This window comes from Rhinolophus sinicus, linkage group LG05 (genome assembly GCF_036562045.2).
Source record: "Rhinolophus sinicus isolate RSC01 linkage group LG05, ASM3656204v1, whole genome shotgun sequence".
Lineage (NCBI taxonomy): Eukaryota > Metazoa > Chordata > Mammalia > Chiroptera > Rhinolophidae > Rhinolophus > Rhinolophus sinicus.
The window spans coordinates 173,744,054-173,771,463 of NC_133755.1; the positions used below are offsets into that span (position 1 = coordinate 173,744,054).

The window sequence follows — 27,410 nt, forward strand, 5'->3', positions numbered from 1 at the left end:
GAAAGGCAACTCTTGTACCGAATCTTTATTACAAGCCTTCACTACAGACCTGTTGAATTTTGAGATTGTTCTCAACACCATGTGAAGCCCAGCTTTGTGTTCTGCTATCGAATCCCTGTGTTGATAAGTTACTAGAGTATTCTTCACCTGTTAGTTTATCTTTCAATGAAGGTCATACTTATACATAATGTATTTTGAGATCCTTGGAAGAAGGGAGAGTGGCCCCAGAGTTAGACTGTATTTCTTTACCAACTCATGACTTCAGTTTTGAAGAAGTACATAGACATTTCTGTTGAGTAAATAATTACATGCGTTTTAATTTTATTCAGGTGTAGTGATGGTGCTGATTCTCTGAGATGGCTTACAGTAGGAATAAAGGCTCTATCTGGTGTTATCCCTCAACTCCATTTGCTTTTCATTATTTTGAGTTACTTAGAATACAGAGATGTAACGTCACTGCCTCCATTTATCCAGCATCTATTTGTGTGCAACTCTGTTAATCTGGTTTAAGATCAGAGGCTGTGAATGTGAACGGAAAGGAAACAAAGTGAAATAACTGACTTACAATTGTGCATCCTGCCTTAAATCAGTGTGATTGAGATCAGTGTTGGCGTTCTCCAAAGGTCATGTCATTTTGGCAAGGCATTTATTGGGACACACTGGCTTTGCTTTGCTTTTGGCCGTCCTGATGAAGCACAATGCTGTTTGACCCCCTGTGTTTTGACGGGAGGGCTTGAGCTGCAGTGAGCAGGGCAGGCTAATGTCAACCATGCCACACCAGCCAAAATGGACTTTTCCTTGAAGTGTGTGGTAGGGATCACATTTTCAATTTAACCCATGCAGACTTGTCATTTTTATTTCAGTGACCCCCTGTTCTTGCTTAAACAGATCCAGCAGTGGGAGCAGAACCTAGAGAAATTTCACATGGATCTATTCAGGATGCGCTGCTATCTGGCCAGCCTGCAAGGCGGGGAGTTGCCGAACCCCAAGAGCCTGCTTGCTGCCACCAGTCGCCCCTCCAAGCTGGCCCTGGGCAGGCTGGGTGTCTTGTCAGTTTCCTCTTTCCATGCTCTGGTAAGTTCCCGAAGAAGGCTGTCTCAGCAGCATCCAGGGAGGACCACAGATGCTCACCTCTCTGCAGCTATGACCTTCAGCGCTGCTGTGACTTAACCCAGTAACTGACCAGGGCCACTCAAGGGCCAGGCAATGAGCATGGAGGATTGGAGATGCCTTGCTATAAAGAGTCCCGGCTTCTCTTAGGAACCCAGTTCCTAATAGACAGTTATTAAATATTCACATCTGCATCTGCCTTTCTGTCTGTTCCACCTCGTACAATCAGGAAGGTGGAATCCCTGAGGGGCAGCCACAATGGTGTGAAGAATGAAAGGGCTGGTTGAAGGCTTTGTATCTGCACTGCAGAGAATCTCCCTGGGGTTTCTGAAAGCACTCCTGTGTGGGTTGCTTCTGTGGGTAGGACTAGCTCAGCCTGGGGCCCAAGGGTTGTTTTGCTGGCCCTGCTCTCCTCCGTGGAGAGGTCTAAATGTTGTAACTAGCCCCATGTTATCCAGATAAGAGAAATCTCTATGGTGGTTTCGTTTCTGGTTATGTCAGACACACAGTAGCTTTTTGTACTGATGAGAACACAATCATAGAAGGAAGGGCTTACTTCTGTTAGGGCAACTCTGAACTCTCTCTGTCACCCAAATAATAGGCTTTAAGACTTTCTAAAACTGTGTTTTACATTAGGTATGTTCCAGAGATGACTCTGCCCTCCGTAAGAGAACACTCTCCCTGACCCAGCGAGGAAGAAACAAGAAAGGCATATTTTCTTCATTGAAAGGGCTGGATACGCTGGCAAGAAAAGGGAAGGAGAAAAGACCTTCTATAACCCAGGTGAGTTCCTTAGCAGGTGAGGAACAGCAGACATAGAGGGAAATCCTGGATCTTCTGCCTGCTGCAAATCATGAATGTTCATCGTCCATGAAGAATGAGCTAAAGGTTGGTTGAAAGGAATGCAATCTTCACATGGACTTTTTTCCCAAATGAAAACACACAAGTTGCTCAGTCTCCTTTTGACACCCCCCCATCCCCCCAAAGAGGTGTTGACACCTTGCTCACATCTGCAATGCTTAGAAACACAAAAATAAGAATAATACACAGAAACAACCCACCCTTTTCATTGCCTTTAGTACTGATACTTACTTTTCCCATAGGTTTCATATTAAAATAAATGTGTAAAATTAATAATCATCAGTGACTGCAGCTAAATTCTATTGATAGCACCAGATGCTTTGTTCACTTGTCTTTGTGACACGAAGTAGGCGGTTTGTCATCACATTTTACAGACGAGGCGCCTGAGACCTGGAGAGATTACGTCACTTCCTTACCCCTGTTCACACAACATCTGAGGGGCAGGGCTGGGTCTTGATGTCCCTGCATCCAAAGCCCGGAGACACTGGAATATTCCTGCTGCTCAATTTCCTTGAGGAAAGGCTGCTGTTTTAACATTTTATCAAATAAAAATAGCCTGAGTATTTACTGTTGAAATGTGACCCACATACAGCGATTTTATCAAATAAAAATAGCCTGAGCATTTACTTTTGAAATGTGACCCACGTACAGTGAATTGTTTTCAGAACATTTTGAATACTCATGTCTGAAGTATTTCCTAACACTGTGAATACCGTATGTGATCGTGAATTTTATGTTGCTGACTGACATGTTTTAAGACTATTATTTTTTGAGAGACTATTGAAAAGATGAGCTATATGATGATCTGATCATTTACGTGAATAGAAGAAATGTTTTTGATTAAGTCTGAGGAAGTGCTTGTTTTTATTTTTAACAGGTGGCTATTATTCTGAGTATGCTTTCAATATCATCTGGGAGGGTCACATTTTATGGAACTTTATTTTCTAATTTTTGTATAGATTTACTTGATTGTGTGTAACAGTTTTGTGAATTAGTGAATAACAGGGAAAATACCAATTTCTTTGATCTGCTTATAACTCTGGAACAATAAAGTTGGAGGTGGTGGGGAATGGGTTGGTTGATTGAAAGATGGCAGAAACACATGAAAACTCTTTTATGTGGCTACTTTTTTTTGTGTACCATACACTATCAGAAAGAATATCACATTTTAAAATTGTGGTTCTACTTGTACTTTAATTGTAAAAAGTAATTATTTGTTGGTTATAAATGGAAACGTATTTTTTCTCTATAAATTGTAGTCAACTATAAACCATTGGCTAATGGTGGGCTTATATTTTTTAATTGAATTTCTATGAAGTTTAAATAACGTCTTTGAGGCAAATTCTGATTTGGATCAAGGCAGTCAATTCTATATCATTAAATGATAAACAACTTGATAACTTGCTTATTTTTCTTAGATATTGACATTTAGTTAATTAGATATGAGCTTAATATGGTCTTTACCCCATCATATATTGTGTCCTCAACATAAGATTTCTTGATAAATGAAAGCATTTGTTTGAATGTGTTATTTTTACAAAAGGTATGAAATTAATTATAGTGTTGGTATTTCTATAACTGAATGAAGTTGATATAGTAGGTACCCATAAATGTTTAAGTGGCCTATTCTTTAATGTTTATTATTCTGCTACAAAATCTAGAAGATAAAAATTGGAAAAAGTAAAGGAAATTATGCCTAATTCCTTTACCCAAACACAACCGTTTTTAATATTCAGCTATATTTCTTCCCAGTATTTATTACATGCACATTTAAAAATAGTTATAAGTGTGATTTTGGTAGCTTTGCCAACTCAATTTTGAGTTCTGTCCCACATCTTCAGAAATGTGTACTTCTTGGTTAAAAGTGACATGAAGAAGATCCAGAATGATTTGAATAATGACACTTAGAAAAGTAAAATATGTACCCATATGGGAAGAAAAAAACCGCAACCTTTTCTTTAAGTTAAAACTCTACGTGTGGTAGAGTAGTAAATAGCACAAATTGTGATATGAAAATCTTACAAAATATTATAGAACTTAAATTTTTAAGTACTGAAAAGGGTAGCTGCCAAATGAATATTGCAGAGCCAATTCATTAGTCTTTTTCCCCTCCTGTCTATCAGATATTTGATTCAAGTGGCAGCCATGGATTTTCTGGAACTCAGCTACCTCAAAACGCCAGTTACTCCAGTGAGGTAAACATTGCCATAGACGGAAGCCATCTTGTTTTACACTGATGACACAAATGCTAAGTTAAGCAGGCAGTGCTAATTTCAAATTTTTACATGAATCTGTTGAAAATAAATTTAGAATTAAAATGGCCCCTCGTAGGTAAATAAGAGATATTCTTGGAATGCCTAGTATTTTTGAAGGTATCTAAACTCATAACTCCATCTTAAAAGTGGCCTGACTGAAGTCAAAATAGCAACTTTATTTATTCTTCCCTACCCCTTAGCAATATTTACCCTCATTTGAGAGTTTAGTGCATTCAGAATTGCATTTTCCTCTCAGGGTTGTCAGGGATCATCACACAGATCCATGCTATATGAACCAGCAGCCTTTGGCTCTCCAAGTGCGCTCAGTGGAACCCAGCACAGGGTCCCCTTCTAGTCACCAGAATTGCTTCTGACTGAGAATGTCCTCAGAACCATTTCTGACTGGAACTCTGGAGTAGGGTGAAGATTGTCGGGATGGCCTTAGGCCTCTTCTTTGTGTCTTTTTTCACAGTCTTGCCTTCCCCTTGAAGCTGTGTTTCCTGTTACTGATCTGTTACCTCTTCCTCTTCCTCTTCCTCTTCCTCTTCCTCTTCCTCTTCCTCTTCCTCTTCCTCTTCCTCTTCTTCTTCTTCTTCTTCTTCTTCTTCTTCTTCTTCTTCTTCTTCTTCTTCTTCAAATCATTTTATCTTGGATTTTATGTCCAACAAATCTCTAAACTATTTGTTGAGGTTGAAACCTGATTTTAATAGGCTCAGTTAAACTTACTATGCTTCTGCAGAAGCAGGCAGTATTCATTGTAAATTAATTGGGGTAATTAGTGAGTTGGGAATTTAGTTTGAAAAAACGAAGGAACGGTGGAGTGTTAGACCCTGTGACAGGTCTGGGGCATTGCATGAGGGACTTTCTGATGATCCTAAAATATACAACCCAGACAACCACCTATTCTGCCTTCATGTGAGGTGGCCCCGACTATGGGCCCCGAGCTGCTCCGTGTGTCATGGTTATTGTTGAAACCACTCCCAGGTGGCAACTGAGGTGTCCTGAAATGGGGTAGGACCGCTCTGCTCAAAACCCCATCCCCTTCACCTCCCATCCTCAGATGGTGTCACTGGCGTCGTTCTTATCTTGTTCTTGATTCTCTTCTTTTGCTAAATCTGACCAACCACAGTGGCACAAGGAAGCCAAACCCAGAACTTCCTGTTTACAAATCATACCATCCAAATGGCAGACTTTTCATAATAAAAAATTCCCGGTCCCTGCCCCCTTATTTCTATACATTCTCAGCGCCTATTTCAAAATCCAGATCAAATGACACCATCCTCCAAGGATTTTACTTGATTTTATAAAAAATTGTATCACTGTTATTTGCTTGGTTCTTACTCTATATTGCCTTTCACTCTTAGTCATCCCAGCAAATATCTTATGTCACGTCTTCCAGGCAAGATTGTAATTAGGACCCTTGCTCAGGATAGTTTATGTAGATCTTATGAATATGCATTTATCCTCAATCCATAGCACACTGCTAAGAATATAGTTTTGCTTAATAAATTTGCCCATCAGTTGTCTAAATTAGATGTAGTTCTTTAATGGTTGAGAAGAACTGTCATCTGCATTAAAATCCTATAATTTTCAGATTGTGTCTCTTTCAGCATTAAATAACAATTTAAAATTCTTACTTTGAACATTAAGAAATTGTATTATTAGAGCACTTTCTATTAACAGGACTTATGTTGGACTTTGAAAACAATTTTGTTAAAATAGCCATTAATAATTAGAATTAATTATTTAAATTGGCTCCAATTACCCAAGTATCTTCTTGTGACTTAATTAACAAGTTCCATTGGTGCTGTAACAGGTGAGAAGTAAATATTGTTGCTTTGTTTTTTAAAGCATACGTATTTAAACAGTCATCTCTATTTATTGTAACTAAGCGTTGCTTCTGGCCTAAAGACACTGAAGAAATTCCTTTTGACTTATAGGGCTGTTTTAATGGTGTATTTATTATTCCTAGTACTGTAGCACTCAGATAATTAGGTTTAAAGTGAGTTGCAAATAGAATTAAGAGTATTTGGTGTGTTTTTTTATATCTCTGGGACTTAAAATTCTGTCTCTAGCTGGTTGAATAATTAATATCACATTTCACTAGCTTTCTTCCACTAATCATTCTTGAGAATATTTGTAACTTGCACAAGCCATCTATTTGTATACAGTCAGTATATAATGTCCATTAGTGTTAACACAGAAAGGCAGTCATTCCTGAGCGTTGGGAGAGAGGGGGGTCACGGGCATTTTTAAATATTCCACTCTAACTGGCGCATCATATAACACAGTGAGTCACCCTAATTTGAAATCTGTTGAGGTTGGAATAAAGCCAGTCTTATTTGAGCATTTTTTGGAGGACACTTTGGCTAACCCAAAATAAAAGCTTTTCATAGGTGGTACTTGATGAGTAAAAATGAGTCTCAGTCAGGATTTTATTTTATTTATTTTATTTTTTATTAGTTTCAGGTATACAAAACAATGTAATAGACATTTATCATTTATACCCCTCACACAGTGATAACCCTCCTCCCCCCAGTCTACTATCCCTCTGACATCACATACAGCTGTTACATTTCCACTGTCTCTATTCCTAATGCTGTACTCCGCTTCTTGTAAATGTGTGTGTGTGTGTGTGTGTGTGTGTGTGTGTATATATATATATATATATATATATATATATATACATATATATATACATACATATATATAAAATTATAGCTGACATTCATTATTGTTCAGCTTCAGCTTCAGGTGTACCGTGCAGAGAGCAGGCATCCACATCATCCCTGAGGTGGTCTCCCTAATAAGACAAGGGTCCATCGGATACCCTACAACATCTTTACATTATTGATTCTATTCCCCAAACTGACTTTCGTATCCCCGTGGCCATCTTATAGTTACCTATCGTGCTTTCTAATCCCCTCACCTTCCCCCTTATCCCTACTCCCCACCCCCATCTAGCAAGCCTCAGTTTTTCCTCTGTGTCTCTGAGACTGTTTCTGATTAGTTCGTTCATTCTTTTCTTTAGATTCCACATATAAGTGAGATCATATGGTATTTGTGTTTCTCTGTCTGACTTATTTCACTTAGCATAATGTTCAGTCAGGATTTGAAGGGAGGTATTTGTTATGGAGATTGTGACAACAAATCCCCACGGAGGCTCAGGACAGACAGCCACTCCGGAAGCTTCACTGCAGAAACTGGAGCCCCTGGGCCTTGGCTCCCTCTCCTGGAAAATTGGTTTGGGGTGTCCCAACGTTCTGTGGCAGCGCGTGAATAAAGTATTGTTGCATTAGTCATTAGCTCCAAACTGGAAAAAAATGCTAATGTTGGTTTTTAAAATGGAAAATATGAATGAAACCACTTCTTCTTGACTATAACATAGTAGTTTGTTTAAATAGAATATTAGTGTGGAACCCTACATCACATACATACATAAACATACATACATACATACATACATACATACATACATACGTGCATGCATACATCGGTCATTGTTTTTCTTTCCTATCAACTGATGTTTGGACATCAGCCCAAGAAGGAAATAAACATTTTGTCCTCTATGACATTTTCCTGTTGTTAAGAAAACCTGAAGCATGTAAGTACTTTTGTTTTCTCCTCATCTCACTTGCTAATCAACTTTCCATTTATCAACAACCGTGGTGGTGTGGGCCCATTTGTGACAGCTAGGGTGTGATTTTGCTACTCACTTCCCTTCAGTGATCCAAGTAGTAATTACAAGCCATTTGATCCAAAAGCATCGCTGTGCGAACCCATGGAGTTTCAATTTTCTCTCCTGGAGGCGCACTGAGCAGAAGTAATTTGACATGGTGCCTTCAGGACCATTAATGTCATGACAATAATAAGTGCTTCTGTGGAAGTTGCCGTATCAGGATGGCTAAAGTGATTTGTCAACCTTAACTAGTTAGTCTGCAAAGGTCAGAGCTGCGGGCCAGGGATGATGTTCCCGTTTCGTGGACGGCCTGAGCCGGACCACACTGTGATCTGAGTCACTGTGGACAGTAGCCACCACAGTCCCCAGGAGTTTGAGACAAGGGGCTTCTATAGTGGCCATTGCTGCATCACGGCGGTGAAGCCTCCTACAATATAATGCCACCATCCAGCTTGAACTTCATAAAAGTTCTTTTACCTTGTTATGGCTCTTTACAGTTCACGTACCTTCAAATGCCATTTCTCACACCAACCCCCATCCTTCCGTGATGCTGGTGTGTTTCTAGCCCCCTTTAAAGGTGACGAAACTGAAGCCCAGATACATTAGATAACCAGCCTTTGACAAGGCTGGGATTTGAGCCAGATTGTCTGTTATGTTTTACTGTCTCCTTCTGTCTTCTCCTGGAACTGGAAACCATGAATGGGCTGATGGGAAACTAACTTTTGGTGGGAGGGAGAGATGGAGTAGGAGGCAGGCTGAGTTTGCAGCAACCTTGACAGAGATAACCAACCATGAATTTTGGGGTGAGTGGTTAAAGATTTATTTAATGTAGCAACTTTGAAAAGGATAAGCAGGGAAGAGAGTTTTCCAGATGGTTGGTTCAATTTGTTGTGCTTATTTGCAAGATCTTCTATTTCTTTTATGAAAGAGAATGTAGGAGAATATTTTATCTAGCATATTGAAAATAAAGCATGTGTATTTCCAGTGTGGAGCATTGACCCTTGAGGAAATCAATCTAGTTTTCTGTCCAAATGGGCAAAGCTTACAACGTAGGAGAGCTGTAAGCACCAAATAGCCTTTTCTTTTTCTAGTTCAAAGTAATCAATTCCACATTTTTGACACTTTCTTGGAATAGCCAGCTTTTACCTTTCTGTAATTGCACATACCTGTGTGTGTGTGTGTGTGTGTGTGTGTGTGTGTGTGTGTCTGTCTTACATATTGAAACAGTTACACACACACACACACACACACACACACACACACATATATATATTTTGTTTTTTTTAATTAAAGTTTATTGCAGTGACAATTGTTAGTAAAGTTTACATAGATTTCAGGTGTACAATTCTGTAATACATCATCTATATCTCACATTGTGTGTTCACCACCCAGAGTCAGTTCTCTTTCTATCACCATATATTAGACCCCATTTACCCACTTCTAGAGGCCCTCTACCCCCTTACCCTCTCGTAACCCCTAAACTATTGTCTATGTTTTTGTTCCTTCATTTGTCTTGTTCTTTTGTTGTTTTCAGTTTTATATTCCACATATCAGTGAAATCATATGGTTCTCTACTTTTTCTGTCTGACTTATTTCGCTTAGCATTATAATCTCAAGATCCATCCATGTTGCCACAAATGGTACTATTTTATCTTTTCTTACTGCTGAATAGTATTCCATTGTGTATATATCCATTCATCTATTAAAGGACATTTTGGTTGTTTCCATGTCTTGGCCACCGTAAATAAAGCTGCAATGAACACTGGAGCACACATGTCTTTATGGATAAATGTTTTCAGATTTTTTTGGTAGATACCCAAGAGAGGGATTGCTGGGTAATATGGTAATTCTATTCGTAATTTTTTGAGGAACCTCCACACTGCCTTCCATAACGGCTACACCAGTCTGCATTCCCACCAACAGTGTATGAGGGTTCCTTTTTCTCCACAGCCTCTCCAACACTTGTTACTATTTTCTTGTTGATGATAGCCATTCTAACTGAGGTGAGGTGATATCTCATTGTGGTTTTTATTTGCATTTCTCTGATAATTAGTGATGTTGAGCATTTTTTCATATGTGTATTTGCAATTTGTATGTCCTCTTTGGAGAAATGTCTCTTCAGGTCCTCTGCCCATTTTTCAATTGGGTTGTTTGTTTTTTTGTTGTTGAGTTGTATGAGTTCCTTGTGTATTTTGGATTTTAGTCCCTTATCGGAGGCACTGTTTGCAAAAATCTTCTCTCATTCAGTTGGTTGCCTCTTTGTTTTGTCGATGGTTTCTTTTGCTGTGCAGAATCTTTTAAGTTTGATATAGTCCCATTCATTTATTTTAGCTTTTTAAAAAAGATTTTATTGGGGAAGGGGAACAGGACTTTATTGGGGAACAGTGTGTACTTCCAGGCCTCTTTTCCAAGTCAAGTTGTTGTCCTTTCAATCTTAGTTGTGGAGGGTGCCGTTCAGCTTCAAGTTGTTGTCCTTTCAGTCTTAGTTGTGGAGGGCGCAGGTCAGCTCCAGGTCCAGTTGCCATTGCTAGTTGCAGGGGGCACAGCTCACCATCCCTTGCGGGAGTCGAAACCGGCAACCTTGTGATTGAGAGGTCACACTCCAACCAACTGAGCCATCCGGGAACTCAGCAGCAGCTCAGCTCAAGGTGCTGTGTTCAATCTTAGTTGCAGGGGGCGCTGCCCACCATCCCTTGCGGGAATCGAGGAATTGAACTGGCAACCTTGTGGTTGAGAGCCCACTGGCCCATGTGGGAATCGAACCAGCAGCCTTCGGAGTTAGGAGCATGGAGCTGTAACCGCCTGAGCCACCGGGCCAGCCCTATTTTAGCTTTTACTTCCCTGGCCTTTGCAGTCAAATTCATAAAATGCTATTTGTACCCAAGGTCCATAAGTTTAGTACCTATGTTTTCTTCTATGCAGTTTATTGTTTCAGGTCGTATGTTTAGGTCCTTGAATTAATTTCGGTACATGGTGGCAGATAGCAGAGTAATTTCATTCTTTTGCCTGTGGCTTTCCAATTCTCCCAGCACCATCTATTGAAGAGGCTGTGTTTTCTCCATTGTATGTTTTTGGCTTCTTTGTCGAAACTTATCTGTCCATATTTTTGTGGGTTTATTTCTGGTTTCTTAATTTTATTCCGTTAGTCTGTGTGTCTGTTTTTCTGCCAATACTGTTCTGTTTTGATTATTGTTGCCCTGCAGTGCGAGCTAAAGTCTGGGAGTGTGATACCTCCAGCATTGTTCTTTTTTCTTAGGGTTGCTTTGGCTATTCGGGGTCTTTTGTGGTTCCAAACAAATCTGATGATTTTTTGTTCTATTTCTTTAAAAAATGCCACTGGGATTTTGATGGATATTGCATTAAATCTGTATATTGCTTTGGGTAATATGGCCATTTTAACTATGTTGATTCTTCCAATCCATGAGCATGGAATGTCTTTCCGTTTCTTTTCGTCTTCGTCAATTCTTTGAAAAATGTCTTATAGTTTTCAGCATATAGGTCTTTCACATCCTTGGTTAAGTTTATTCCTAGATATTTTATTCTTTTTGTTGCAATTTCAAAAGGATTTTTTTTTTTAAATTTCTTTTTCTGAGATTTCATTGTTAGTATATAGGAATGTAATGGAATTTTGTACTTTGATTTTGTAGCCAGCAACTTTACTGTGTGCGTTTATTGTTTCTAATAGCTTTTTGGTGGAGTATTTAGGGTTTTCCATATATAGCATCATGTCATCTGTAAAGAGTGACAATTTAACATTCATTCCCAATTTGGATGCCTTTTATTTCTTTCACTTGCCTGATATCTCTGGCGAGGACTTCCAACACTATGTTGAAAAGCAGAGGTGATAGGGGACAGCCCTGTCGTGTTCCTGAACGTAGAGCAAAGGGGTTCAATTTTTCACCATTAATTATAATATTAGCTGAGGGTTTGTCATATATGGCCTTTATTATGTTAAGGTATTTTCATTTTATGCCTATTTTATTAAGTGTTTTAATCATAAATGGATGTTATATCATGTCAAATGCTTTTTCTGCATCAATTGATATAATCATATGATTTTTGCCCTTTATTTTGTTTATGTGATGTATCACATTGATGGATTTGTGGATGTTGAACCATCCTTGTGCCCCGGGGATGAATCCCACTTGGTTGTGATGAATAATCTTTTTAATGCATTGTTGCATTCGATTTGCTATAATTTTGTTTAGGATTTTTGCATCTGTATTCATCAGAGATATTGGTCTGTAGTTTTCTTTTTTTGTGTTGTTCTTACCAGGTTTTGATATCAGGGTAATGTTGGCCTCATAAACTGAGTTAGGGAGTACTGTCTCTTTTCAATTTTTTGGAAGAGTTTGAGCAGGATTGGTATTAGATCCTCTTTGAAGGTTTGATAGAATTCATCGTGAAGCCATCTGGTCCCGGACTTTTGCTTTGGGGAAGGTTTCAGATGACTGATTTAATTTCCTTACTGGTGATCGGTCTGTTTAGATTTTCCAGTTCTTCATGAGTCAGCCTAGGAAGCCTATATGTTTCTAAGAACTTGTCCATTTCTTCTATTTTATTGAATTTGGTGGCATATAGTCCTTCATAGTATTCTTGGATGATCCTTTGTATTTCTGTGGCATCCGTGATAACTTCCCCTTTTTCATTTCTGATTTTGTTAATTAGTGTCTTCTCTCTTTTTATCTTAGTGAGCCTAGCCAAGGGTTTGTCAATTTTGTTAATCTTTTCAAAGAACCAGCTCTTTGTCACATTAATTTTTTCTATTATCTTTTTGTTCTCTATTTCATTTAGTTCTGCTCAGATTTTTATTATTGCCTTCCTTCTACTGACCTTGGGTTTCATTTGTTCTTCTTTTTCTAGTTCTTTAAGGTGTAACGTGAGGTTATTTCTCTGGGTTTTTTCTTGTTTCTTGAGATAGGTCTGTAATGATATAAATTTCCTTCTTAAAACTGCTTTTGCTGCATCCCAAAAGTTTTGGTAGGATGTCTTTTCATTGTCATTTGTTTCTATGTATCTTTTGATCTCTCCTCTTATTTCTTCTTTGACCAGGTCGTTCTTTAAAAATATGTTGTTTAATCTCCACATATTTGTGTGTGTTTTTTCTGCTTTTTTTTTGCAGTTGCTATCCAATTTCAAAGCCTTGTGATCAGAGGATATGCTTGGTATGATTTCAGTTTTCTTAAATTCGTTGAGGCTAGTTTTATGTTTCAATATATGGTCTATCCTTGAGAATGTTCCCTGTACACTAGAAAATACTTATAAATTTTCATTAAGGTATCTCTTGAAGGTCTGAATTTCCTTGCCCTCGGCTTTGGTAGGCATCGTCTCTTCTGTGTTCACTCCATCATAGGTCAAGTGTAGACTCAGGAAATGATTCCTCAGAGCATTTGTTGGCACACAGCCCCTTTGAATTGAATATAACATGATTTGTTTTTGCCCATCTCTGCATTTCCCCGTGCACTATCTCTTGCCCAGGGCTTCTTCCCTAGCAATGATCTTCTGTCCGTTTCTCGAACTTTTAGGGAAGGTTAAGAAATTGATGCTGTATAAACAAATTTGAATAAGATACTGAAAATGGACATCTTTTAGCTTCCAAACCTATGCAGGACTGTGCATTTCTAGGTGCTTCCAATTCAGCGCTTGTGTGTTGGGTGTGTTCTGGGTGCAGGACACACTGTGTGAGGGGCTGAAGGACAATGAGAATGAGAGAGATGGAGTCTCTGCTGTCATTCATCAGCGTACCCGGGGGCCTGAGAGCAGCTGGAAAGTGACTTTCCTGGTGTGAGCTGGGCTTAGCTAAATGATGTACCAGGGGCACAGGAGAGTGGACTCACCTGAGTGGAAGTGGGCGGCGGGGGACAGAAGAGAGACTTCATAAGATGGGAATAGCATTTGAAATATTAGGGGGGTGGAGGGTGGGAGATGAGGGTAAGGGGGATCAAATATGTGGTGATGGACGGAGAACTGACTCTGGGTGGTAAACACACAATGGGATTTATAGATGATGTAATACAGAATTGTACACCTGAAATCTATGTCATTTTACTAACAATTGTCACCCCAATAAATTAAAAAAAAAAAAGAAATATAGTTGAAGGATGTTAGTAGTTTCAGCACTGAAGCCATGAGGAAGGTAAAGCCGGCAGAGGAAATTGAACTGAAGAAGGGTTTGGAGGCAAAAATGCTGTTTATTCCTTTTTGGGGGAGTGTCAGGTGAGCCATTTTGTTTAACCAGAACATGGCGTGTATCATAGAAGAACATAAAGGAATCGGGAAAGTTAAGCTGTGTCCTTTTGGGGATGGGGGAGGCAACTGCCAGGCTGATATTTCTGTATAATGTGGTAGTGGTGAGTGCTGGCTCAAGCCAGGTGTCTGGGGTCCAGATCCCCACAGTACCATGGTCACAGCTCCCTGTGTGAGTTTGGACATGGTTCTAGAATTTTCTGAGCCTCATTTTTCTCACCTGTTAAGTAGAGGGTCCTGATGGTGCCTTCCTTAGAGGGCTGTGAATAGTGAGTGAACTGACCCCATGTCAAAAGCTGCTTCCGTTTGGCCCTGTGTGATTGTCTCCAAGGACAGCAGGGCACGGGGACAGGAGGGCAGGGAAGCGTGGCTGTCCATCCCCCCGCCCCTCCACAGTCACAGTTTTCTTGGTCTGCTCTAAAGGTGCAGAATTAAACAGCTTTGCCAAAGGAATCAGGACTCTGATTTCCTCTTGGCCGGGCTCTTTGTGTGGTTTCTTACTCCACAGTGACCTCTGCTGGAGTTTTAGTTTGATTCTGAGCGAGTGTGGTCTGAGAGGTGGGGTCTGGGCCTTCAGGGCAGTACCTTACCTGCTTGTTGCTGCCTCACCTGGTTGAAAGCATTGCCCAGATGAAAAGAAGTACCTGGGAGGTTGAACTAGACAAGAAAGCGTGACCCTGTGAGGTAAGACCCTTCAGGAGACAGTGGTGTCCATGCTGCTTCCCTGAGTCCTGTCTCCAGGCATCTGCTCCTCTGTTTCTTTCATTTTGGCACAGGGGGTTCATATTCATCCTGGGCTGTGGTCATCTGTTCTGGAAAATGTACAGAAAGTGAGAGATCCATGACAAATCCAGAAATGTTACTTCAAAGATGAGCACCGCATTTAAAAATGACAACACAGAAAGATGGGTCCTCCCTTGCTTTGCCTAAACCTGTGTTTTTTTTTGTGTGTGTTTTTTTTTAAATTTCTTTAATATATTCTGGTTTTTAAATCCTACATAGGAGGACCTTTTGCTTTTTTTCATTTCACGGAATTTGAAGTGAAATCTCCCGTCATTGATAATTTTAATATGCGAGTGGGATTTAATACTGTGATTGAATCTGTATTAACAGTTTCTGTTGTGTAAGGTGTGATCTTTGCTCACAAAAATTGGTATTGTTAATGAATAACCTTAAGTAATTATATTAGTGTTATCTTCTTTCACAGAAGCGGACCCACAGACTCAGAAAGGTCAATGTCCCGTTCTCGGTCTCTCCTTTCTGGCGAAGTGGCCGAGTTTGTGACCTGAGCATCAGGTCTTTTCGTTTTGAATCCCACATCTTTTCTTTACCACCGGGCTCATGGAAGAACCTAGCCAGTGGAAAACATTTCTGAGTTGCTTAATAAATGTTAACTATTTTTGTTTGTAAATCATAGGTGTACTTATTAGCATGAGGTCATTGAATTACTGTGATGGTGAAGTTTAGGAAACTCAACTTTTTTGGAAAAGGCTTATGTGTTGAGATGGTTTCTAAAAGAATATCTAGATGTGAAATAGCTGAAGGATAGAAACAAACTTCCACCAGGATTAGGGGATGATTTTCAGAAACAAGTCGAAATAAGGGAGAAAAACACGCTGCTTGGATGAAGTGCGGTTCAGGGTTAGGACGGGGGAAGGTGTCAGTGGCCATGGACAAGAGTGTATCTGAAATCAGTGGGACGGTGGCTTAAATGTAGATTTCACAGTGGCCGTATCCACCTTGAGAGCAGTAAGAGTGGATTCTAAGTAGTCCTTACATTGACTGCAGTGTTCTAATTTGGGCTGAGGCAAAATGACATGGTAGCTAGAACACCGGACCCGGAATTAATTGCCTTCCACTCAGTCTCCCTGGGCGTCAGTATGATGTGGGATAAATGAAGGAGAAAACGCTGGGCTTGTCTGCCCCAGAGGGTCGTGAGGAGCTAGAGATGGGAGGGGTGTGAAAGCGCTTACCATAAAATACGCCACAAAGTGAGGGGGCATTATTTGAGTAGTTTCTCTCGTTTCTTAAATCTGTCTGCATTTTCTTTTGGAATCTAAAAACAGGTTGATGAGCTCCTGCATATATATGGTTCCGCAGTAGATGGCGTTTCCCGAGACAACACATGGGAAATCCAGACATATATTCACTTTCAGGATAATCAAGGAGTTACTCTAACGATCAAGCCAGAACACAGAGTAGAAGACATTTTGACTCTGGCATGCAAGGTAATGGATTTTGCTCCAGAAATATACTTCTGAAGAAAAAGAACCATTAATATTGCTCTCCTATGCCTTTGAAATCAATGTGGTATTTGAGACCTCACTTTCTAAACTAGGGAACATATTAACTTATTTATTACTTACATATTAATTAGCCTTCTCCTCGGTCTTTTGGAAGTATGAGTTGTTAGGTCATGACCTCTTGCCTTCGGGAAGAACCTGAGCTATTGGACTGAAATTCTATATATACTTTTATATCTAGAATAATTGTTATTAAAGGTACTTAATGATGGTGTCTAGGAGGAGGAGGCATAGGCTTTGAGGTGCTAGTTTGATTTCATCCTAAATAGTTTTACCAAGTTTCTCTAGAAGAAACAAGTCACTTGACACTATTCACAGTGGCTTCATGGAGGCTATTATGAGATGTTTTATTCATTATTCAAATTGGGTTTTATTTCTGAAAAGGTAGCTTATGGTAAGTCTTAAAGAGAGCCCCCTGAGATAAATGAAATAGACTCAGAACCATCAGATCCTGTGTTTTTAGACCACCAGATGGCAGAGTGGAGCTGAAATATTTTTAAGTTTTTCAGAGAAAATGCAATCAAAATAAGAAGGGTAAAAAAAGGCACGCAAAGTGTGGTAACTCTTTACCATGTACACTTAATAGAGGTGGATAACCTTTCATTTTAGTCCTCCTTGATTTAAGCCTTAGTATACCACACATTTATATATGAAGCTTATATTCTTATCAATTTAATTTTCTTTTACTCCATCATGTAAGGTTTTTATTTAGACAGCCAACAATACTGTTTTATACCAATGGTACCAGTTATTAACTTGATAAATTTTCTGAGGGATCGAGGATACCAGGAGTAGTGAGTCGGTTAGAGAGGGGTGGAGAATAGGCCTGAGATCATTTCTCACTGTTGAAAGTGTATGAGAGAGGGAGGGGGAGGGGGAGGGGGAGGGGGAGGGGGAGGGGGAGGGGGAGGGAGAGGGGAGAGTCCACAAGAACAAGTGAGCGTGCAAATGCACGCAAGTGTTTGTGCATAGACATTTTCCTTTTGAAAAGCTTATAGAGTAGGAAATGCCTAATTCTGAAGTCCGTGTAGTATGAGATTATTCACATTTCACAAATTTCTCTATGTTTATAGTGGGAAACAACTTAAAGTTAGGTATAACCAGTGTATAACGAGATCGCATTTGCTGAGATGGTAGGATATACTCTATTAGAGATATACTACTGTTACCTCTTAAAAATGCATCTCTTGCTTTTAGTGGTAAGCAGTATCCTTTAGAGAAAACCTTCTTAAAAAGAATTATTTGTCCCTTCTTTCCTTTTTTGCATATTTTAATTTGAGCTGTTATATAGGTTTAAACGCAGCAACTTATATATGGTATTTCTTTTAGGAATTTCCACTTTGATTTTTAGTGAACGATGATGAATTTAGAAAGAATATTTAAAATCTGAATGACTGTCTTTTTCCTTATAGATGAGGCAGTTGGAACCCAGTCACTATGGCCTACAGCTTCGAAAATTAGTCGATGACAACATTGAGTACTGTATCCCCGCCCCATACGAGTACATGCAAGAACAGGTAACTGTGCGTTATCCCTGGAAACAGAAATCCAAACCACAGCCACGGCCTCTCAATTTTAAAAATATGTAATTTGGCGTGAAAATTCTGTTTAAATTTGGCATCTGGTTTGGAAATAATCAAAATAACTCTCCAAGATATTGTGACCTCCAAACCTCTGATTTTGTGGTTTTCACCTTTTGTAGGTTTATGATGAAATAGAAGTCTTTCCGCTAAATGTTTATGACGTGCAGCTCACGAAGACTGGGAGTGTGTCTGATTTCGGTAAGCGTGGGCACACCCTTATCCATCCTTGCCTAGTTCGCCACAGTATCTTCGGACCTAGTTTTTTTTTTTTTCCTTTACATTTTCAGAAATCGTGACAGTAGTTTTGGAACTGTCTTTTGCTTTCTTCATTTTTACTTATTTATGTTAGCAGGCTAACAAGATATGTGTTGATATTAGGGGAAGGTGCCAAAGTAATTAAAAGGAATAAATATAAAAGTTTATGAGAAATTTGAAATGATGGTGATAACGGTGAGTTTACTGTGTGCCAGATGCTGTTCTAAGCTGATTAACTTATGACTCATGTGACAGTTCTTTTCATCTCAGTGTCTTTGCTCTTAGCTTAATTTCGTCCACCTGGAGTGCCACCCTCCACTGCTCCCCCCTACCCCCAACCCCTCCTCCCTGGTTGGGTAAATCCGACTTGTCCTTCGGGAACTAACTGAAGGTCTCACTGTCTTGAAAAGGGCTATCTGATTGCTCTAGCTTCAGTTTTGACAATTAAGGGTCAGTACTCAAATCACTTTCTAATATTTAATTCTTGCATTTCTCTTTGTGTTTAAACTTGTCTTTGACCTCTTTCTTTATAGGCTATGCTCACGCCTTACAGTTTATTTCTTTAATTCTGCCTTTTACCGTAGGAACTCAGTAATTAGATAATCACCAATGAATATCTCCATAGAAACCCTATTTCTTGTTAAATATAGTCATATAATTATTTTCCTTAAAAAGGCTCAAGCTGATCAAATTCTACTCATTGTTTAAGTTAAAATTTGCTTCTTCTGATTTGTTCTTTGTTTCTTAATTTTCAAAATCTGTTTTGACCCAAATGTTACATTGATTTTTCCTCTAAAGCCCTCTTCACATTTTGTCTATATTTCTGTTGGCCTTCACTCTACTTGCCATGGTCACCCTTTGTGTATCTTCTTTGTACCTGAATGACCGAAGGACTGAATGCACATAATTGCAAACACTTTCTGGTGACTGCAGTCCCCCAGGCTCTGCCAGATGCACAGAGGAAGCAGGGGAACATGCCGTTCTCCTTATCATCTAAGAACTTCCAGTACTATGGGACCATGGCATGGAAACACGTGACCCCAATTGTGGCGTCAGAGAGGAAGGCACTCTCTGAATCAGGGAGATGCACTTAGAGGAGGAGATGTCTCACCTGGGCTTTGCATGCAGCCATGTTTAGGGCAAGCACCAAGTATTTTTCTACCGTCTTAAAATGCCTAGCCCAATATATAGTTGTTTCCTAACAAATGTTGATTTTACTGAACTGAATTTGTTTTATTTCAATAGAATAGTTTTTGGTCTTAACTTTTTAAAAAGAATTAAGAAAAATGTAATTTTTTTGGTAAGATACATATAACAAAGTTTACCATCATAGCCATTTTTTCAGAATGGTTAAAAATGACAGTTCAATGGCATTAAGTACAGTCACAGTGTTGTACAACCGTCGCCACCACCACCTCCAGGACTGTTTTCATCATGCAAAATTGGAACTCTGTACCCATTAAACAGTACCTTCCATTCCTCCTCCCCCACGTGCCCACTTCTGGCAACTTCCATTCTACTTTCTGTCTCTGTGAATTTGACTACTCCAGGTCTCTCATATCAGTGGACTCCTATAGTATCTGTTCTTTTGTGACTGGCTAATTTCACAGAGTGTAATGTCCTCAGAGTTTACCTGTATTGCAGCATGTGTCAGAATTTCCTTCCTTTTTAAAAAGTGAATAACATTTCTTATAATTTAAAGAGTGAATAATTGTATGGATATAACACATGTATTTATCCATTCATCTGTAGATGGACAGTTGGGTTGCTTTGGTCTTTTGGCTATTGTGAATAACACTGCTATGAATGTGGGTATATGGTCTCAATTTTTGAATAAGGTTGTGCACTCATATTTCTTAAACCTTTAGACCTTACGTGTTCCTCTTTTTCTGATTCTGCTAGATATTTATTTGTGCTTTCAAAATTATTGTAACAGACTTTCTCAACATATTGTATTCATGAGAATAGATGTTTGAGAAGATACTGCTGATTAAGATGGAGAAATTAATTAGTATGCAGAATTTAGACTTGTGTCTAAATCTTTGATTTTTATTGCTAGGGTTTGCAGTGACTGCACAGGTGGATGAGCATCAGCGTCTCAGCCGAATATTTATCAGTGACGTTCTCCCTGACGGCTTGGCATACGGGGAAGGTCCGTATGGCAGAGTGTCTCTGTTCTCTCTTAATTCAAAACTGTGGCATGCAGTCTGGCTAGTGAAATTTTCTTGTAGTTTTGTCAGAAAAACGGTTTCTTCTAGAATTTTAAAGACAGTAAACTTAATAGTATAATTGAAAATACACATGCATACATAGAATGTGTGTGTGTTTTGAAAGGGAGAGGGAGTATGTACATACATATAGAGAGCATCCACGCATATTCTATGGATGGTGGAGAAAGACTGTGAGAGCCATACAGGCAGACAGAGAGAGATACAAGAAATGGAACTTCCCAGGGCTTTTAACATCAGACACATAGAAGAACATTTCATTTGAATGGCTCTCAAATTGTCTCCCTTTCTGACTATTCCTTCTAATCCTAACCTTGGGAGAGCTGAAATTTGTTTTGTTACTAGTGGCCTCCATGTACACTTTGGCGCTATCTTTGAAAACGGCAACAGAACAGCCCCTAAAAGCACATAGTTTGAATGCAGCCGCCTTCTTTCAACCTGGAATGTTTCTCAGTGATCCCTCTCTTTTCCTCCTCTCTTTCCCCTTCCTTGTTTCAGGGCTGAGAAAGGGCAATGAAATCATGACCTTAAATGGGGAAGCTGTGTCTGACCTTGACCTGAAGCAGATGGAGGTCCTGTTTTCCGAGAAGAGTGTTGGGCTCACTCTCATTGCCCGGCCGCCTGACACAAAAGGAACCCTGTGTACTTCTTGGTCAGACAGTGACCTGTTCTCAAGGGACCAGAAGAGTCTGCTACCTCCTCCTAACCAGTCCCAGCTTCTGGAGGAATTCCTGGATAACTTTAAAAAGAACATTGCAAATGGTAAGCTTTTTTCTTTCTTCCTTCTTAACTGCTGGTATCAACAGCTAAAATTTTAAGGCTATTGTTTTACTTGCAAACTTAGATTATTTAAGCTGTTCAAAGAGTGTTTTTTCATTTATTAGAACACAGATGCCAAACCAAGTAGACTTGATCAAATTTCCATGCATTTTAGTAATTATAACACTTTCATGAAAATAGAAAATAATTAATTTTACACAAAGGAACATTCTTTGAAATTGCAGAATATTTAAAAAATCACCCATGATGTTTAGTATTGTAATTGCTTTGTGATGGAAGGTAAATGAAAGCCACCATAAATGCCAAAGCTGATTTTATATTCAGTTGAGTCAAAGGCAAAAACATTTTGTGGTAATCTATTGGGTTCTTAGAATAGTCGATGCAATTCAGTTCTTTACCTCTTTTGTTAAGTACAACTTTCTGAGTAAACTGCAAGCTTTTAATGTAGACCATGAATTTTAAAATCTTGTACAGGCCCCAAAATGAAAAACTGTTTGCCAGTTTATTTTTCTAAAGGTAAAATTTCCATATGAGGAAATCATTTGAAGGTTTGAATTTCTGAGCTGATCATTCATGCATATTTAATACATTGCAGTCAAGTAAATTATGGGCTCCAGCTACTACTGAAAACCTGCAGTTTCCCTCTGTGCTCCTGGAGGAAGCCAGTCGAGCCTCATAGGAGACTGAAGCAGAGGCTTTAGCCTGGAAGCACACAATGTGATTTTTATACTTAATTACCATGGTAGCAGATTTCCAATTGAAATCTCTACATGATTGCTGAAACTGAGTGAAATAACACAAAAGGAAGTTGTTAGGATAAGTTTAATTATCAGCAGATTTATTAGGTCATTTTTGGAATTAAAAAATCAGATTGTAAGATTTGTGATTCAGTAAGGTACCTAGTACTTTCTCCTTCTCGCTGGAGCCTTCTTTCCAGTTTAAAATACTGTGAAATTGACTATTGGCGTGTAAAAGTGAGTGTCATAAAACGGAAGTTGCAGTGGAACTAATTAATTGCTTGGTTCTATGAGGGCCATGGTTCAGCTACCCTGTGCTGTGTTATAGGCCTAAGTGTTCCACTTAATACACGCCTGTGTGCCTTTGCTGGATTCATTATTCTTGAGGGATACATTCCTGCCTGCTGTATCTCTATGTATTTTATCATAATAGGAAACCTCTGCAGAGTCATAACACTTTTGGTACTTGCAGGAATGAGTTTCTACAGAAAGCAGCAAAAGTAGCAAATTTACCTTTCTTTTTTTTATAGAAAGGGTCAAGTAGGTCAGTTACACTTGTTTACCACTTTTTTTGTTTGTTCTGTTTCACAAGGAAGCAGCATAAAGCAGAGGTCCGGATATGTTAGGTAGCGCTGGCGTGACTCCTCCTAGAGAGCCGTCCTGAGGGTGTTCGCCCTTATCGCTTACCCTGAGAGCGCCCATGTCTGTGTGTGCAGATGGCTGCGCTCATCGGAGCGTGGTGGGGCTTTTCCACAGCTGCTCTTCCTACAGGTCCCTGCGCAGCTGCAGTGCGCACAGCTGCTCATCCTTCCATGGACGGTGCTTCCCCATCAGCATGGAGAGAGCCACTGACCACTCCGGGGTTCCTGGAGACACTGTGTGCTCTGTGGGGGTGAATCAGTCTCTCCCTGGGAAGCGCACTGACACCCTTTAACCTGGCCTTACTGTCCGGCCCCTTTACTGTTCCATAGTAATGTACTTGTGTTGGAAACAAAACAGTCACTGTGGACTGCTTCCCCTGACACATTGTGAATATGGAATTTGTTTTCTTTTTGAAGTAGTTGCACAGCTCGTGAAGGAAGTTAAATGCCTGTGAGTGAACACCTCAGGAGGAAGTCTGTCCATTTTTAAGATTAGGGGAAAAGAAAATAAGGGGTATGGGTAGGTGAGAAATTGAAAAATAATAGCAATGAGCGTGAGTCTGCCATTTGTGCATAATATCATTATAGGGGAAGCCTGCATTTGTGGAAACCCAGAGGTAGGGTAATGTGACAAGCATGCAGGCTTTGAGTCAGACCTTTCCAGGTCATGTGACTTTGGGGGCAGCCCTCCACCAGAGAGGTATGGGCTTCCTTATTCTCTGCTGAGACAATTCTTCACATGGCCACATGGAACTGAGTTCCAGTTCATGTGGCACCCTCATTTTCATGCTTTCTGCGGGCTTCCTCTCCTTATGGTTTCACCTTCCCTATTCCCTCACTTGGGCATCTTGGGGTCACCTTCCCGATGAACTTCTGTACCCACAGCCTGGGCTCAGACTCCGCTTCTGGAGAACCCAGATGAAGACATTGAGCCTTGGTTCCATTCCTACCCTAGTGGGCCACTGGGAGGTTGAGAAAGTTGGTGTCTGCGCATGTCTGTCCCAGCTGCTTACATGGCAGGAATTCCGCAAACATGATTCTCCTCTTCCCTCTCCTTCCTGTGCAGCCTAATGCATTTTTTAAAATGACCTTCATTTGCTTTAGGAATGAATTAGAAAACAGCAATCTTGTTTTCTTGCAAACAAACAAACAAACAAATAAATAAACAAACAAATATAAATTATACAAGTAAAATAATTTAAATGTCTTTGAAAAACAATTTTTTCATACAAGTTTTGACTTATAGTTAGGAGTGGTCATTTCCAGTTCCCTGGGCATTACCAGAAGGAGCATGGGACAGTTGTCATTCGGTATCAGTGGGTGATAGTTCCAGGAATCCTATGGATACCAAAATTTGTGGGTGCTCAAATCCCTCATTTAAAATGGCATAGTATTTGCATATAACCTACACACATCCTCCCATGTATTTTAAATCCTCCCTAGATTACCTTAATGCCAAATATAATGTAAATGCTATAGAAATAGTTGTTATGCTGTTTGTTAAGGGAATAATGACAAGAAAAAGTGTGTACATGTTTGGTACAGACGCAACCATCATAGGCCTAACTATACAGTACACGTTTGCAACAATGTACCTTTTTCTGTCCAATATTTTCAATCCGGGTTTGGCTGAATCCACAGATGCAGAACTCAAGGATACAGAGGGTCCACTGTACTTGAGGAAAGATTTTTCCCATTTTATTTTCCAAAGAAGCCATTCGTCTGCCTGTTAATAAAAACCAAACAGCTGGCTCTCTGGAAGGGAAGCTGTTTTATGTAGAGAAACTATAATAATACCAGCAGAGAAAAAGGAAGCCTTAAGCAGTCGTTTTGGGTGTATCATGACTCCAAGCTACATACTTACTGACTGGTGCTTAAAATGTGTGAGGCCCTGGGAATAAGCTACATGGAGTTCAAGGCTTTGGTCTACTTTTGGTTTGGTCAGGTGTCCAGAAATTTGTATTTGTTAGCTTTAGTCTCTTAATCAGGTGTGACCCAAAAACCCCTCTTATTACTTACGTATCTGACTGAAAGAAGTCTTGGCCACAGTGGCAGGTCCCAAGGAGCCAGCAGCTGCTGTTTAGGTTCTGTGCTTTTCTAGAAAAGAAGCATCCTACTGACATGAGAGACTTACTGGTATGTATAACGTTTAGGGCAGTGGTTCTCACTCACCTGATGAGCTTATGCAAATATAAGTTTTCGGGTCTTGCTGTCACAGTGCCCCCTTCAGGCGGTCTGGGGTAGTGCAAGGTCCTTTGTTAACCAGCGTTCACCTATACTGCCCAGTGGCCTTAGTCTCAAGGAGGTGGGTCTGACTTGAGCATAGGACCTACCACTTTCTGAACCCTTCTGTGCCAAGGGTTTGGGGATAACATGAGGTAATATGTGTAAAGTTCTAGTAAATCGTAGCTATTGTGCTTGTGGGTTGTTATTCTCTGAATTAGGGGTTATATGCACCAAACCTCCACCGTCTTGTGTGTATCAAAATGCAGCCAGTTGACTTGTTAGCTCACCTCATTTGTTCCTCAGGAGACACTGTCCTATCCAGCAAATTGAGTGCACTGAGGAACAAAGAACTTCCAGCATCACCGGCTTTGCTGTGATATTCCCATGATGCTCTGAGGAGTGGAACAGACAGGAATACATTGAGACTTGATAAGCATTCAATGTCAAGTTCCTTTGTTTCCCTAGAAATGAATAACCATTTGATTCTTGCCTTGAAGGGTTTAAATTTCTGTCCTAGTGACCCACCGTAGAAAGAAGAAATGTCCAAAAGCTGTATTTGACTTGATCGGAAAAAGCATCTGTAAAGACTCTTTATTAGGAGAGTTAATTTTACCACTGAAATTCCCCGAAGAGGCGGGTGTTATTTTTTTTAAGCCAACAAGATGCACACTGAAGGAATTGGATGCACCAGCCCTGTTTATACTGGGTTCCTATTAATGCTATTTTTGTGATTTAAGTAGGAAAATCCCTTTTCTAGTGTATGCCATCTTTAGAAAAATTCCAACATCTTTTAAGAGTCTCACTGGGCTTGGAGTTCCTGAATAAAGTCTTTATGTAAGCTGTGAACTTGTTGTGGCATTAATGTATTTTCCATCTATAAACAGCTATTAATACTGCATTGTTAGGACTGGGGATTTATTTAACAGGAGACAAAATAAAAAAGACCTATGTTCCTGCTCCCATTTAGACACTATCAACCCAGCAAATGCTTCCCAGATGATGAAGGTAATTACTGCCTGAGGTTCTTTTTTTAATCCCTCACCCCACTTTGAATCACTCTCTTTTTAAATTGATATATGAGTAGTGTGGTGTCACAAACTACCAGAAGCCACTTAGATGCAAATTTACCCTTTGGAATGAGTTGCTCTGGGAATGTATGTATCCATTATACACCTTTTCACCAGAGGAAGAATTATAGAGCCAGCTCTGATGTAGCAAACCCACTTATTTCCTGTTTATGAGAGTAAGGGCATTTTGCCTTCCATCCCCAGGTTTAGGATGACTAAAGCATTTAGCTCAGAGAATGCTCTGTGTGTGTAAAACTGCTATTCTTGTGTCTGTCTGGCTGACACCCCAAATCTCCAGATGTAGAAACATGTTAGAATTCCTAAAGATGGTTGGTGACTTCAAAAAAAGATTTTTTTTAATCTGCCTGGGAAATGCTTGTTTTACCGGAACATAGAGAACATTGGCCTCAGAAATATTAGTTTCTCACAGGGCTGCTGAAGGAAGTTTTCAGTCTCATTTGTGGAAGTCAGCGTGTGGCTTTCTATTAACAATAGAAGGACTTAGGGCCCTAGGACCCCAGTTTCCTCATAACACTTAGGGTTGTGGGAGAATTTGGTTCTCTTTTTCTCATTCTGAATCATTCATCTATTCACTTGCTTATCTAACAAAATAAACAACATTTTGTTCAATATTGCAGGTACATGAAGATGAATTAGACATTATTTTTACCCTGAAGAAACTCAGAGTTGAGTGGGAAACATAAAACACTTTTAAATAATTGGTCATGGTTTAAAAACAAAACTTTGCCATAAAAAGAAGTAGAGGTCTAACACAGAGGTAGAATTCCACTGATTTTTCTATTTATTTCGAGCAACAGGGGCCAGAGAGGGGTGAGAATCAGAGAGCGATTTCTGGAAGAGAAAACTCAGATCAAGAGCATTTTATCTGAGCTGCAGATGGACAGGTTATAGATAGATCAGGAGGTGGGTGGTGGGGCCCAACCTGGGACACAGTGGCTGGAAGCAGAGGCCCCCTGGCTAGTGTGTGAAGGTAAAATGGGAAGTACAATTGGAGAGGCTGTTGGGGCCAAATTGTAGAAGATCCTGACTGTCAGGAACTTATAACATATCATGGCATGTATCTGAAAAAAAGTAGTGAGTGCTACATTATTTCCCCTGCCTTAAATAAAACAGAGAGGATTTATCTGGTCATTTCATGACCACTAAAGTGTGGCTTGAGTTGCTGCCACTACTATAGCGTCATTCTTTTGGGACTTAAAGTGTTGTTGTTTTTTATGACCAGAAGTCCCCTGTAAAATACATACTCAAATAAATGTTTTGGAGGAAAGAATGACTTACTGCAGGTACCCTATAAAACCTAAGTGCTCCTCAGCATTATGAAACCATATCCGCTAACGGAGGGTCTCACCAGTCACCCTACACGCAGCAGGCCCTGATGGCCCGTTGTAGGGACCGCTGATGGTGAGGGGATGCCCTGT

General features: G+C 39.8%; 1 protein-coding gene across 5 annotated transcripts in view; it reads left to right on the top strand.

Annotated features, from left to right (window-relative positions):
- TIAM2 (TIAM Rac1 associated GEF 2) overlaps window positions 1-27,410 on the top strand; it is a 223,415-nt gene that overhangs the window by 136,185 nt on the left and 59,820 nt on the right. For 4 of the 5 annotated variants that reach the window (XM_074333725.1, XM_074333726.1, XM_074333727.1 and 1 more), the window contains 8 exons: window positions 889-1,074; window positions 1,747-1,893; window positions 4,095-4,166; window positions 16,218-16,379; window positions 17,867-17,971; window positions 18,157-18,235; window positions 20,352-20,444; window positions 21,019-21,282. In XM_074333725.1, coding sequence (XP_074189826.1) covers window positions 889-1,074; window positions 1,747-1,893; window positions 4,095-4,166; window positions 16,218-16,379; window positions 17,867-17,971; window positions 18,157-18,235; window positions 20,352-20,444; window positions 21,019-21,282 — 1,108 coding nt within the window. The remainder of the gene's footprint in view (window positions 1-888; window positions 1,075-1,746; window positions 1,894-4,094; window positions 4,167-16,217; window positions 16,380-17,866; window positions 17,972-18,156; window positions 18,236-20,351; window positions 20,445-21,018; window positions 21,283-27,410) is intronic. The other variant, XM_074333728.1, reaches the window with a different exon arrangement.